The 14,458-nt window shown below is 38.2% G+C and overlaps 2 protein-coding genes across 4 annotated transcripts in view; both read right to left on the bottom strand.

The window, feature by feature from the left end:
- krr1 (KRR1 small subunit processome component homolog) overlaps nucleotides 1-14,458 on the bottom strand; it is a 253,861-nt gene that overhangs the window by 144,253 nt on the left and 95,150 nt on the right. The gene's annotated exons all lie outside the window — the stretch shown is intronic.
- Nucleotides 1-14,458, bottom strand: part of LOC308308642 (uncharacterized protein) — a 37,596-nt gene that overhangs the window by 19,665 nt on the left and 3,473 nt on the right. For all 3 annotated transcript variants that reach the window (XM_080754079.1, XM_080754081.1, XM_080754080.1), the window contains exons 3-4: nucleotides 3,388-3,529; nucleotides 1,545-1,649 (exon numbers count right to left, since the gene is read on the bottom strand). In XM_080754079.1, the coding sequence (XP_080610205.1) occupies nucleotides 1,545-1,649; nucleotides 3,388-3,512 (230 nt within the window). In that variant the 5' untranslated portion in view covers nucleotides 3,513-3,529. The remainder of the gene's footprint in view (nucleotides 1-1,544; nucleotides 1,650-3,387; nucleotides 3,530-14,458) is intronic.

Below are 14,458 nucleotides of genomic sequence, written 5' to 3'. Positions count from 1 at the left end.
TCACAATAAAATGTTTCCCGCCCGTGTTTAGTCCCGTACAGCACGTCCCTATAAAAGTATATTTTCCATGCGTTGGTCCCTGACAGATATCCACAGATACCCGGCCTGTTGCAGGACTCTGATCTGTAGCCTCCTTCACTTATACAAGATTTGCAGGCAATGGGTCTGAAATTTAGATCTTGGTGTCATGTGTGAACGTGCACCTAATTTTGAGTGTCTTATTACTGTATATAAAGTAATCAACAAACTATACAAAAATTGGTCAAATTAACCACATTGTCAAATAATATAAGAAAGGAAAATAGCCGATCTACAAGCTTGTAGAGCTTGTATCTATTAATCTATGGAACAGGCAAACATCTGGAAAATAGCCGATCTACAAGCTCACAACATCTGGCATCGTAAGGCGGTGTGAGCTTGTAAATCTGCTAATTTCACTATATTTATCTATTCTATGGAACCGAGTCAAACTATATTTAATGCCTCAACTCCTACATTCCAAGTGCTTGTAAGGGTGGGAGGTAGAGCTTAGAAATTCAGCCCGAGCCCGACGGGACCCGACGGGTTGGCGCGCCGCGGGCTGGGCCAGGCTCATATTTCCATGTATATGACGGGCTATGGGTCGGGTCGGGCTTTTATAATCCGGTAGGCAAGCGCAGTATCATGATGTCTCTGTGACTGTGTAAACTGTGCGCTCATGACTATGGCTGCACCGCTGCGCGGTTGCACAACTTGACAGTTGAGCGTGAGTGTGTGTGTGACTGTGCTGTGTGTGTGTGTGTGTGTGTGGCTGGCTGCTGTGGCGTGTGCATGCATGCGCTGCCAGCGCTGGTCGAGCAGAGCAGAGCGGAGGACATCGTTGAAACAGTCCACAGACACTTTTTGGATCCTAATAATCATAATAGACGTTGTGTGAACGTTGTAGCGATAACAGCCTGTACGCCTGCTGCCTGATTTAGCGGCGGCCGTCAGCTGTGTTTTCCAGCAAGGCTTTTTGATTGATTGAAGAATTAGGCTCCGATGTTTATTTGTTCCATAATTAGCACGGTACTTGCTACAATGTCTTATATAGGTCTATATAAAGACAGTTGGAAAAGGACTCTGTTCTTAACAAATCACCATATGAGAAAAAGCAATTAAGCTTGTTTATAATGTCGGGCTGCGGGCTGTGTCGGTCTCCAATTGTCAATTATGTATTGGGCCGAGCTCGGGCTGCCGTTCTGTGGGGTGGGTTGGGCCGATCTAAGCTCTAGTGGGAGGTCCCTAGTTCAGATTGATTATTTTGGGAGTCCCCAATTCAAATATGATTCTTTTAGGGGTCACAACCTGAAAAGGTTGAGAACCACTGCTATGGATAAAGCTTGAACAGAGAGGACACTGTTATTAGACTCTGTGTCTTGTTTTTCATCCATTATTTGCACATTATCATGATATTACTTTGTTGTGTTATGGAGTTGTGTTTATTGTATATTATATAGGCTCACATAGTGTTAAAGTGTGTATATTGTATAGTGTTATAGTGTTATATAATGGGATTGACATACTGTGTGTGTGGAGGTCCAGGTTCACTGAAGACAGGACGTTGTCCCATAGACCGGTCACTCTTCATAGACACACAGCTGGGTGTTGGAGACTCTGCTCTGTGACTTCTGGAATCAGAACAATATTTATACAATTATTGTGAAGTCACTTTGTTCAAGATCATTTATGTTTTATCATTCATTTGCACATTATTATGATATTAACTTGTTGTGTTATGGTGATCTTGTAGGCTATAGATAGGACCTACACACACTACACTATATGGCAGGTATCTGGGGCTCAAACACAAGTACGAAAGGGCAAATGGTCCAAGGGCGATACGGTATATCCTACGAGTGCATAAATATGCACCTGTATTGGCAATAACAGGAGATATGGGATGGGAACCGTGTGAAGTAAGGTGGAAGGGCAGCATGGTAGCATTGTGGAATAGATTAATCAGAATGCCAGAGAATAGAGTTGCCAAGAAAATATTTAATTGGGATGTATCAATTAAAGGTGCATGGGCAAGTACTGTGGAGGAGATACTTATAAGAACTGGGTTACAGTTTTCAAATAACAGTTGTAAACATCTCTGAAACACTTAATAGTATATCAAAACAAATGGTTACAGGATATGTTGCACAAGCCAAAATTGAGAACGTTTGTTATGATAAAAAGCAGTTATGCTTGTGAAAAGTATGTTTGTGTTCCATTATCCAAAAGACAAAGATCTCTATGTGCCCAACTCCGTTCTGGGATCGTTGCCCCTGCACCTTGAAACTGGTGGATATAGAGGAGTAATGGAGGAAGAGAAGGTTTGTATTTATTGAAACTGGTAGATATAGAGGAGTAGTGGAGGAAGAGAAGGTTTGTATTTATTGAAACTGGTAGATATAGAGGAGTAGCAGAGGAAGAGAGGGTTGTATTTATTGAAACTGGTAGATATAGAGGAGTAGTGGAGGAAGAGAGGGGTTGTATTTATTGAAACTGGTAGATATAGAGGAGTAGCAGAGGAAGAGAGGGTTGTATTTATTGAAACTGGTAGATATAGAGGAGTAGTGGAGGAAGAGAAGGTTTGTATTTATTGAAACTGGTAGATATAGAGGAGTAGTGGAGGAAGAGAAGGTTTGTATTTATTGAAACTGGTAGATATAGAGGAGTAGTGGAGGAAGAGAGGGGTTGTATTTATTGTGACATAAATGATATTGAGAATGAGTTCCACTTTATGTTCTACTTGCCATTGTATCATGAGCTACGTCAAAGACTGTTTAATAAGTGTAAAAACCTAGATTTGATATGGTTAAGTGACGCAGCGAGACTTGGTTGGATTTTTTAACACAAGCTATTTCCACTGGCAGAATATCTAGAGAAAGCAAGGGACAAACGGACAAAGAAAACATATGTGTGAGGTATTTCAGTTTTTGTCATTTATTTTTCTTCTTTATTATTGTTATAGTATCCAGTAATTGAATGTGGTATTGTTTATTCATGTTTGGAGTCTTATAATCCCGTAAGGGATGGGTCTTTTTGACAAGACACAAAATTAAATATTCATCAGTGATTTGTACTTCATTCACAAACTGTACTCATAGTAACTGATGATACAGATAAAGATTGAGGACACACTGTATTAATGTATTGTTTTATAGTAGTTTACACATGCATGACATCACTGTGTCATGTTATAGTGTTATCTATTGTACAGGAGGATTGACATACTGTGTGTCATGGTATAGTGTTATATATTGTATAGGAGGATTGACATACTGTGTGTCATGGTATAGTGTTATATATTGTATAGGAGGATTGACATACTGTGTGTCATGGTATAGTGTTATACATTGTATAGGAGGATTGACATACTGTGTGTGTGGAGGTCCATGTTCATCACTGAAGAAAGGAGGTTGTCCTTTAGACGCGTCACTCTTCACAGACACACAGCTGGGTGTTGGAGACTCTGTGTGATGTTTGTCAGCTTCCTCCTCCATGTTGCTCTTTATTAAACCTGTCAGGGTCACAGTCAATACAATACATCAGAAAAAAAAACATTCTATATTCTATAACATTGCCATAAGGTGATTATGAGATACATATGAATGGTAAACTTAGTATAAGCCAAATATCACCAACATATCCTAATGCTGCACTGTAGATGCAATACCTCTACCAAACCAGCAGGAGTCCTACAACACCACACAATGTCTCCATAGAAAAGCAGACTTACAGTAAACAGCAGAGCTGAGTGTGTGTGTGTGTGTGTGTGTGTGTGTGTGTGTGTGTGTGTGTGTGTGTGTGTGTGTGTGTGTGTGTGTGTGTGTGTGTGTGTTATAGTACATGGAAGGAGGGTTCTAAACTGGATCAAACTTGTTCATTCACAATGTAAACCTAAAAGTTGCAAATTGTGAAACCATGTAGGCCTATTTCCATAAAGCTCACAAAAAGTCTCAAAGTCACACTGGCATTATGAAATAGAGCACTGATTTGTGATGACATAAAGAAAAAGAAACATAAAAAGATGAAATAGTGCTCTGTCTGCTACATAGTTTGATGATAACATCACTACCACAAGAGAGTGAGCAACACACACGCACGCACGCACGCACGCACGCACGCACACACACACACACACACACGCACGCACGCACACAAATACCAGGGCCACATCCCTTATTAGTATAACTTAGGAAGGAAGGGGAGGGGACGTGAGTCATTTCACCAACAGTGGACATGCTGTACTGGGCTTATGGTTCTGACCAGACAATGTTAGGCTGTGCTGGGATAAACAGGTGTTGTCTTGTTGTAGCCTAATGTACTGTTGTACTGGGTTGGTTGAACTACAATCATTGGTTCTATAACCAGGTGTTGTCTTGTTGTAGCCTACTGTACTGTTGTACTGGGTTGGTTGAACTACAATCATTGGTTCTATAACCAGGTGTGGTCTTGTTGTAGCCTAATGTACTGTTGTACTGGGTTGGTTGAACTACAATAATTGGTTCTATAACCAGGTGTGGTCTTGTTGTACTGTTTTCTAATGTATTCCTTAAAGTTGTGTTTTTCATCAAAAGGATGAGAGAAAATGCTATGTGAAATAATGTCGATAAGATGCATAATATGTTCTATATTATTAGCTGACAAAACATGTAAAGGGGTAAAAATAATTATCCTGACTAAAACTAGACTAAAATGTCAACAGTTTTTGTCGACAACTAAAATGACGTCTTGGACGTCTTTTAGTCTTGATAGACTAAAAGGCTCGACTTTTAGTTGACTAAAACTTGACTAAATAAAGACAGGATGAGGTTGACTAAATGTGATAAAAACTAACAAGGGCGATTGAAACTGGACTAAAGGCCCATTCCCACTGGGCCAGATAACAGATAAAAAAATCTCTTTCTCCAGATATTTTTCCATTCAAAGTGGATGGTAGATACAGATAAAAAAAATATCTGTGGTAGATATTTTTTTTATCTGTATCTACCATCCACTTTGAATGGAAAATATCTGGAGAAAGAGATTTTTTTTTTTTTATCTGTTATCTGGCCCAGTCGGAATGGGCCTTTAGACTGACATTAAATAAAAACAATGTCTCATAAAATTAACATTACGTCATAGACAGCATGCGTTGCCGTGGTTGACACCATGGCCCGTACAAGGGGCAACGGACGTACAAGGAGATATGGGCGAGTGTCGTGTCATAGGACGTGTCACATTATTCAGTCTGGGTCAGAGCACCAACGACTGATGACCAACAGCTCTACAACCTGGGCTATACTGTCTCAGCACTAATTCATTCGAATTCATTCATTCAGCCTATTCCATCAACATGAACCGTGCTAGGCATCTGACTTAATCCTATTGGATCCTCCCAGTGAGTCTTGTTCAGGTTAAGCAATCATCAATTTCAGTCCCCAACAAGCACGTGACTTATAGTCTCCACATTACATTGGTAACACAAGGGAGTCTCCCCATTACACTGGAGGATTGTTGAGGCAGAGCACCACAACTTGCTGCACCCAAGCCTGCTACTCTCACCGAGTTGGTTAACTTATTGGTTAACTTAATGTGATTAGGTTAAAGTTGGTTAACTTAATGTGATTAGGTTAAAGTCGGTTAACTTAATGTGATTAGGTTAGAGTTGGTTAACTTAATGTGATTAGGTTAAAGTTGGTTAACTTAATGTGATTAGGTTAACACATCTGGTGCCAACCCCGAGTTTCCCGAGTTTAAAAAGGTACTACCCCTGTGCCAACCCCGAGTTTCCCGAGTTTGGGCCGTTTTTGAAAAAAAATATATATTTTTTTTTTCAATTTTTTTTTTTCAAAAATATTTTTTGGACCTCCAGAAATGTATTAGGCATGATCGCGATCGCGAAATTGCATGTTTAACCCCCATACCAACCCATTCTTTCAAACATGGCAGCCATGTTTGTTTACATCTGAAGAAAACATAATGGCTGATAAATCATGAATGCCTGAACGGATTTCCAAGCGGATCTTTTTGTTTGAAAGCTGTGAACAGCCTGCACACACGTGGTGCATCATCTAGGCATGGGCGTGCACTTTTTACACAATTGCACAATTACATGGAAGTCTATGGTAACCATGGCAACGCGGGACATTGGCCGGAAAAAATCATTGCAACATAAGTGTTAAAGTTGGTGAACCTAATGTGATTAGGTTAAAGTTGGTTAACTTAATGTGATTAGGTTAAAGTTGGTGAACCTAATGTGATTAGGTTAAAGTTGGTTAACTTAATGTGATTAGGTTAAAGTTGGTTAACTTAATGTGATTAGGTTAAAGTTGGTTAACCTAATGTGATTAGGTTAAAGTTGGTTAACTTAATGTGATTAGGTTAAAGTGCAACATTGTTTTCTCACTCAACAGTAAACCTACCAACATACAGTATAAGTGTAAACAGGGTATCTGCACATTTATAGTTACATTATTAAGCCATCACTATACAGTATATTTATTTATGTATTTTTACAGAACCATGGATATTTTGGTGTCATCTCTTTTCTGTGCTGTACTTTTTAGACCCCTCCCATTCCGCGCGCACGCACGCACGCACGCACGCACGCACGCACACACGCACACACGCACACACACACACACACACACACACACACACACACACACAGCTAGGTTTGCTCTGGGGTTTGATTACAATCAGGTTCTAACTTGTTGTCTACTTTCAACAGTTTAGTCATTTAGCAGACGCTCTTTAAGCAGAGTAAAGCAGGAGTAAACTCATCAAATACATAGTTTACTTATAGTAAACAACAAGTCTACACAACATGTCATTTTAATATAAGTGTGAGACTGAGTCTAACACGTGTGAGAGAGTTGTTATTGTCCTATTGATCAAAACATTTTATCATACTTCCTAACTTCAGTTTAACCATTGAGACAGAAGGGCTTAAAGTGCTCAGAGAAGGTTGAGAACTGTTGCTCTAATAATAATAATAATTATAGTCCATGTGAGACAAGTGAAGTGAACTTTGAACATGGTTTGTTTCAACTATATGATTAGAACCATGGTGTTTGCATAAGGGCTGACCCAAACACCTGTACAGTGCACTCTCCATTCAGTGCCATGGGATTCAAACTGGAAAAGAAAGTGTTTGAATATTGTTCAGTGTGTTTACAGTGAGGAGCCTTCCTAACCCTGACAGGAAGGAAGCCAGATGTGGGAAGATTAACTTCAGCCAACTTCCAATATCTGCCCTGCATCCTCACTGAATTAAAGGGATATGTGAACAGTGAACACCCAGACAGCTTTTAAGCTGCTTGATTCAGTATATTAAGATATTTGTTATTTGGTATACATTGTATCAGACACGCCCCCTTCCTATTCAAACTCCATTTTAACTATGACTTTTGGAAAATTAAACAAATTTAATACAATACAATAATTATAATAATACATGAAAAAGGTAAATGAAAAAAATAAAAATAAAACACGTCCGTATCCAGAGGGCAGTATGACTTACCCATTTCAAATGGGACAGACAGACAGACAGACAGACAGACAGACAGACAGACAGACAGACAGACAGACAGACAGACAGACAGACAGACAGACAGACAGACAGACAGACAGACAGACAGACAGACAGACAGACAGACAGACAGACAGACAGACCTCACTGACTTCACATGAACGCGCGCCTATGGAGTCAGTAAGGGAGCGGATTGGAACTGGGCCAAAGACCAACTTCCCTGCAGAGCTCACATGATTTACAGTCACCCAGCTGGACTGAGAGCAGGGGAAACCTAGAACAGAGCAGTGCCCTGTCAAGCTCTCTAGATCAGTGCCACCGGTCATGACGCACATGTGCTTTAGCCGAAGGGCACCAAAAAAAGAGGGGGAAAAAACCCCATCATATGGAGATTCAACATTCCAGGCAATGCTCTCTTCCCTGGTGAGAATTGCCCCTTTATATAGGGCTTGTTTGTGTATTGTATGACATCACGCCACATCATCAGCTGTGGACTCTGTGATGTCATCGTATCTCCATATATGGCCATCTCCGTATATGGAGATATAAGTCGTCCATGCCCAAGTATGGGCTGGTGAGGTCAGACTTTGTGTGATGCGTAGGTTATCTCCATATATGGAGATTCAACATTCCAGGTGTAACTATGGCTACCCGTATGACGTGAGAGGTGGAGGTTGTGATATTTGTGGAGATAAGCGACCAACGGTCGCTTATCTCCCGATTAGGGAGTCTTACTGGTCATAATAACTAATATATATGTATGTGCTCCGCCTAAATAATCACGGCATCATCGACATCAGAATGTGAGCGTGTGTGATGCCTGTCCTGATCATCCGTGATGCGGTGCTGGGGGCCCTGCATGCTCACTCAGTCACTGAGCTCAGTCAGAGCTGCAAACTCCCAATACTGTACACATCGCAAACTAACGATAACAACATGAGCAAGGGTTTAAACTAAAGCATGTGTGCCATCAACAACCACCAGTATACAGAAGGTGGTAGGAGTGAACTCTGAGCAAGGACCGCCAGCCACTCCAAGCTGTGCACATCCTCAACCCTGCAACCACACTATGAGAATCCCTCTCTCTCTCCCTCCCTCTCCAACCTGTTGGTTAATCATTAACCACAGGGTTTTATATTGGCTGGAATCAACATGAGGCACTCACAGCCCCCTGGAGCATGGAGCGGCATCCCCCCCCCACACACACCCCACCCCCACACACACACACACACACACTCAGCTCCACTCACATGCTCTGCTCTGAGTATTCTAAAGAACAGAACACAGTACTCCATCTAAACATGATCATACTGTATATAAGAACATCTAAACATGATCATACTGTATATAAGAACATCTAAACATGATCATACTGTATATAAGAACATCTAAACATGATCATACTGTATATAAGAACATCTAAACATGACCATACTGTATATAAGAACATCTAAACATGATCATACTGTATATAAGAACATCTAAACATGATCATACTGTATATAAGAACATCTAAACATGATCATACTGTATATAAGAACATCTAAACATGATCATACTGTATATAAGAACATCTAAACATGATCATACTGTATATAAGAACATCTAAACATGATCATACTGTATATAAGAACATCTAAACATGATCATACTGTATATAAGAACATCTAAACATGATCATACTGTATATAAAAACATCTAAACATGATCATACTGTATATAAGAACATCTAAACATGATCATACTGTATATAAGAACATCTAAACATGATCATACTGTATATAAGAACATCTAAACATGATCATACTGTATATAAGAACATCTAAACATGACCATACTGTATATACGAACATCTAAACATGATCATACTGTATATAAGAACATCTAAACATGATCATACTGTATATAAGAACATCTAAACATGATCATACTGTATATAAGAACATCTAAACATGATCATACTGTATATAAGAACATCTAAACATGATCATACTGTATATAAGAACATCTAAACATGATCATACTGTATATAAGAACATCTAAACATGACCATACTGTATATAAGAACATCTAAACATGATCATACTGTATATAAGAACATCTAAACATGATCATACTGTATATAAGAACATCTAAACATGATCATACTGTATATAAGAACATCTAAACATGATCATACTGTATATAAGAACATCTAAACATGACCATACTGTATATAAGAACATCTAAACATGACCATACTGTATATAAGAACATCTAAACATGATCATACTGTATATAAGAACATCTAAACATGACCATACTGTATATAAGAACATCTAAACATGATCATACTGTATATAAGAACATCTAAACATGATCATACTGTATATAAGAACATCTAAACATGACCATACTGTATATAAGAACATCTAAACATGACCATACTGTATATAAGAACATCTAAACATGACCATACTGTATATAAGAACATCTAAACATGACCATACTGTATATAAGAACATCTAAACATGATCATACTGTATATAAGAACATCTAAACATGACCATACTGTATATAAGAACATCTAAACATGATCATACTGTATATAAGAACATCTAAACATGATCATACTGTATATAAGAACAGAACATGATCATACTGTATATAAGAACATCTAAACATGATCATACTGTATATTAAACCACACTGGGGCCGCTGGGGGAGCCTAACTGGAAACACCCAGCATATGGTCGCTGGCGGGGGGAAAGCTTGTATCTCCACACAACTCAACCTTTTATTTTTTTACATTTTTCTGTTGTAAATTAATGTCCTAATACACCATATGACAGTGTCACACAAAAGTAGGAGAAGTGGACGATCTACAAGCCCACACCGCTTGTAGATCGGCTAATTATGCTACTTTCGAATCATTTTTGAAAGTTAAGGTGATTAAGTGTTGTCTTCTAAATGTTGAGCCAACAAAAGTATTAACAACAGTATGATCAATGTGTGGAGCGTAAACAAGAGCACACAAAGTGTTAAGTTCTGCTGCCACTCCCCCAGACCACAGACACAGTAATGTTGCTGTGACATGCTCTGGCCTTAGATAGAGGGGGAGAGAGGGAGGGAGAGAGAGAGAGAGGGGGAGAGAGAGAGAGAGGGAGAGAGAGAGAGAGAGGGAGAGAGAGAGAGAGAGAGAGAGGGAAAGACACAGAGAGGGAGGGACAGGGAGAGAGAGAGGGAGAGAGAGACAGAGAGAGAGAGAGGGAGGGAGGGAGAGACAGAGGGAGAGAGAGAGAGAGAGAGGGAGAGAGAGGGAGGGAGAGAGAGACACAGAGAGGGAGGGACAGGGAGAGAGGGAGGGAGAGACAGAGAGAGAGAGAGAGAGAGAGAGAGAGACACAGAGAGGGAGAGACAGAGAGAGAGATTGAGGGAGGGAGGGAGGGAGAGAGAGACACAGAGAGGGAGGGACAGGGAGAGAGACAACATGTTGCAACCAGAAAGCGGGGGAAGAGTTTTGCCCAGAATGACGGTTATGCAATGCAGCTGTTTTGTTTTGTTGTACTGTAATAGTCTTCATGTAGTTTTAACAACCAATGTCTTTAGTCTGTAGTTGAGAGAATCATTTATAGACTGTCTTTAGTCTGTAGTTGAGAGAATCATTTATAGACTGTCTTTAGTCTGTAGTTGAGAGAATCATTTATAGACTGTCTTTAGTCTGTAGTTGAGAGAATCATTTATAGACTGACTGACTTTAGTCTGTAGTTGAGAGAATCATTTATAGACTGTCTTTAGTCTGTAGTTGAGAGAATCATTTATAGACTGTCTTTAGTCTGTAGTTGAGAGAATCATTTATAGACTGTCTTTAGTCTGTAGTTGAGAGAATCATTTATAGACTGTCTTTAGTCTGTAGTTGAGAGAATCATTTATAGACTGACTGACTTTAGTCTGTAGTTGAGAGAATCATTTATAGACTGTCTTTAGTCTGTAGTTGAGAGAATCATTTATAGACTGTCTTTAGTCTGTAGTTGAGAGAATCATTTATAGACTGTCTTTAGTCTGTAGTTGAGAGAATCATTTATAGACTGTCTTTAGTCTGTAGTTGAGAGAATCATTTATAGACTGTCTTTAGTCTGTAGTTGAGAGAATCATTTATAGACTGTCTTTAGTCTGTAGTTGAGAGAATCATTTATAGACTGTCTTTAGTCTGTAGTTGAGAGAATCATTTATAGACTGACTGACTTTAGTCTGTAGTTGAGAGAATCATTTATAGACTGTCTTTAGTCTGTAGTTGAGAGAATCATTTATAGACTGTCTTTAGTCTGTAGTTGAGAGAATCATTTATAGACTGTCTTTAGTCTGTAGTTGAGAGAATCATTTATAGACTGTCTTTAGTCTGTAGTTGAGAGAATCATTTATAGACTGACTGACTTTAGTCTGTAGTTGAGAGAATCATTTATAGACTGTCTTTAGTCTGTAGTTGAGAGAATCATTTATAGACTGTCTTTAGTCTGTAGTTGAGAGAATCATTTATAGACTGTCTTTAGTCTGTAGTTGAGAGAATCATTTATAGACTGTCTTTAGTCTGTAGTTGAGAGAATCATTTATAGACTGTCTTTAGTCTGTAGTTGAGAGAATCATTTATAGACTGTCTTTAGTCTGTAGTTGAGAGAATCATTTATAGACTGTCTTTAGTCTGTAGTTGAGAGAATCATTTATAGACTGTCTTTAGTCTGTAGTTGAGAGAATCATTTATAGACTGACTTTAGTCTGTAGTTGAGAGAATCATTTATAGACTGACTGTCTTTAGTCTGTAGTTGAGAGAATCATTTATAGACTGTCTTTAGTCTGTAGTTGAGAGAATCATTTATAGACTGTCTTTAGTCTGTAGTTGAGAGAATCATTTATAGACTGTCTTTAGTCTGTAGTTGAGAGAATCATTTATAGACTGTCTTTAGTCTGTAGTTGAGAGAATCATTTATAGACTGACTTTAGTCTGTAGTTGAGAGAATCATTTATAGACTGACTGTCTTTAGTCTGTAGTTGAGAGAATCATTTATAGACTGTCTTTAGTCTGTAGTTGAGAGAATCATTTATAGACTGTCTTTAGTCTGTAGTTGAGAGAATCATTTATAGACTGACTGTCTTTAGTCTGTAGTTGAGAGAATCATTTATAGACTGACTGTCTTTAGTCTGTAGTTGAGAGAATCATTTATAGACTGTCTTTAGTCTGTAGTTGAGAGAATCATTTATAGACTGTCTTTAGTCTGTAGTTGAGAGAATCATTTATAGACTGTCTTTAGTCTGTAGTTGAGAGAATCATTTATAGACTGTCTTTAGTCTGTAGTTGAGAGAATCATTTATAGACCGACTGACTTTAGTCTGTAGTTGAGAGAATAATTTATAGACTGTCTTTAGTCTATAGTTGAGAGAATCATTTATAGACTGACTGTCTTTAGTCTGTAGTTGAGAGAATCATTTATAGACTGACTGTCTTTAGTCTGTAGTTGAGAGAATCATTTATAGACTGTCTTTAGTCTGTAGTTGAGAGAATCATTTATAGACTGTCTTTAGTCTGTAGTTGAGAGAATCATTTATAGACTGTCTTTAGTCTGTAGTTGAGAGAATCATTTATAGACTGTCTTTAGTCTGTAGTTGAGAGAATCATTTATAGACTGACTTTAGTCTGTAGTTGAGAGAATCATTTATAGACTGACTGTCTTTAGTCTGTAGTTGAGAGAATCATTTATAGACTGTCTTTAGTCTGTAGTTGAGAGAATCATTTATAGACTGTCTTTAGTCTGTAGTTGAGAGAATCATTTATAGACTGTCTTTAGTCTGTAGTTGAGAGAATCATTTATAGACTGTCTTTAGTCTGTAGTTGAGAGAATCATTTATAGACTGACTTTAGTCTGTAGTTGAGAGAATCATTTATAGACTGACTGTCTTTAGTCTGTAGTTGAGAGAATCATTTATAGACTGTCTTTAGTCTGTAGTTGAGAGAATCATTTATAGACTGTCTTTAGTCTGTAGTTGAGAGAATCATTTATAGACTGACTGTCTTTAGTCTGTAGTTGAGAGAATCATTTATAGACTGACTGTCTTTAGTCTGTAGTTGAGAGAATCATTTATAGACTGTCTTTAGTCTGTAGTTGAGAGAATCATTTATAGACTGTCTTTAGTCTGTAGTTGAGAGAATCATTAATAGACTGTCTTTAGTCTGTAGTTGAGAGAATCATTTATAGACTGACTGTCTTTAGTCTGTAGTTGAGAGAATCATTTATAGACTGACTGTCTTTAGTCTGTAGTTGAGAGAATCATTTATAGACTGACTGTCTTTAGTCTGTAGTTGAGAGAATCATTTATAGACTGACTGTCTTTAGTCTGTAGTTGAGAGAATCATTTATAGACTGTCTTTAGTCTGTAGTTGAGAGAATCATTTATAGACTGACTGTCTTTAGTCTGTAGTTGAGAGAATCATTTATAGACTGACTGTCTTTAGTCTGTAGTTGAGAGAATCATTTATAGACTGTCTTTAGTCTGTAGTTGAGAGAATCATTTATAGACTGTCTTTAGTCTGTAGTTGAGAGAATCATTTATAGACTGTCTTTAGTCTGTAGTTGAGAGAATCATTTATAGACTGACTGTCTTTAGTCTGTAGTTGAGAGAATCATTTATAGACTGACTGTCTTTAGTCTGTAGTTGAGAGAATCATTTATAGACTGTCTTTAGTCTGTAGTTGAGAGAATCATTTATAGACTGTCTTTAGTCTGTAGTTGAGAGAATCATTTATAGACTGTCTTTAGTCTGTAGTTGAGAGAATCATTTATAGACTGACTGTCTTTAGTCTGTAGTTGAGAGAATCATTTATAGACTGACTGTCTTTAGTCTGTAGTTGAGAGAATCATTTATAGACTGACTGTCTTTAGTCTGTAGTTGAGAGAATCATTT

This window comes from Nannobrachium achirus (genome assembly GCF_963921795.1).
Source record: "Nannobrachium achirus genome assembly, chromosome: 23".
Classification (NCBI taxonomy): domain Eukaryota; kingdom Metazoa; phylum Chordata; class Actinopteri; order Myctophiformes; family Myctophidae; genus Nannobrachium; species Nannobrachium achirus.
Note: the sequence above shows the minus strand (reverse complement) of the source record. Positions and strands in the feature narration are given on the sequence as shown.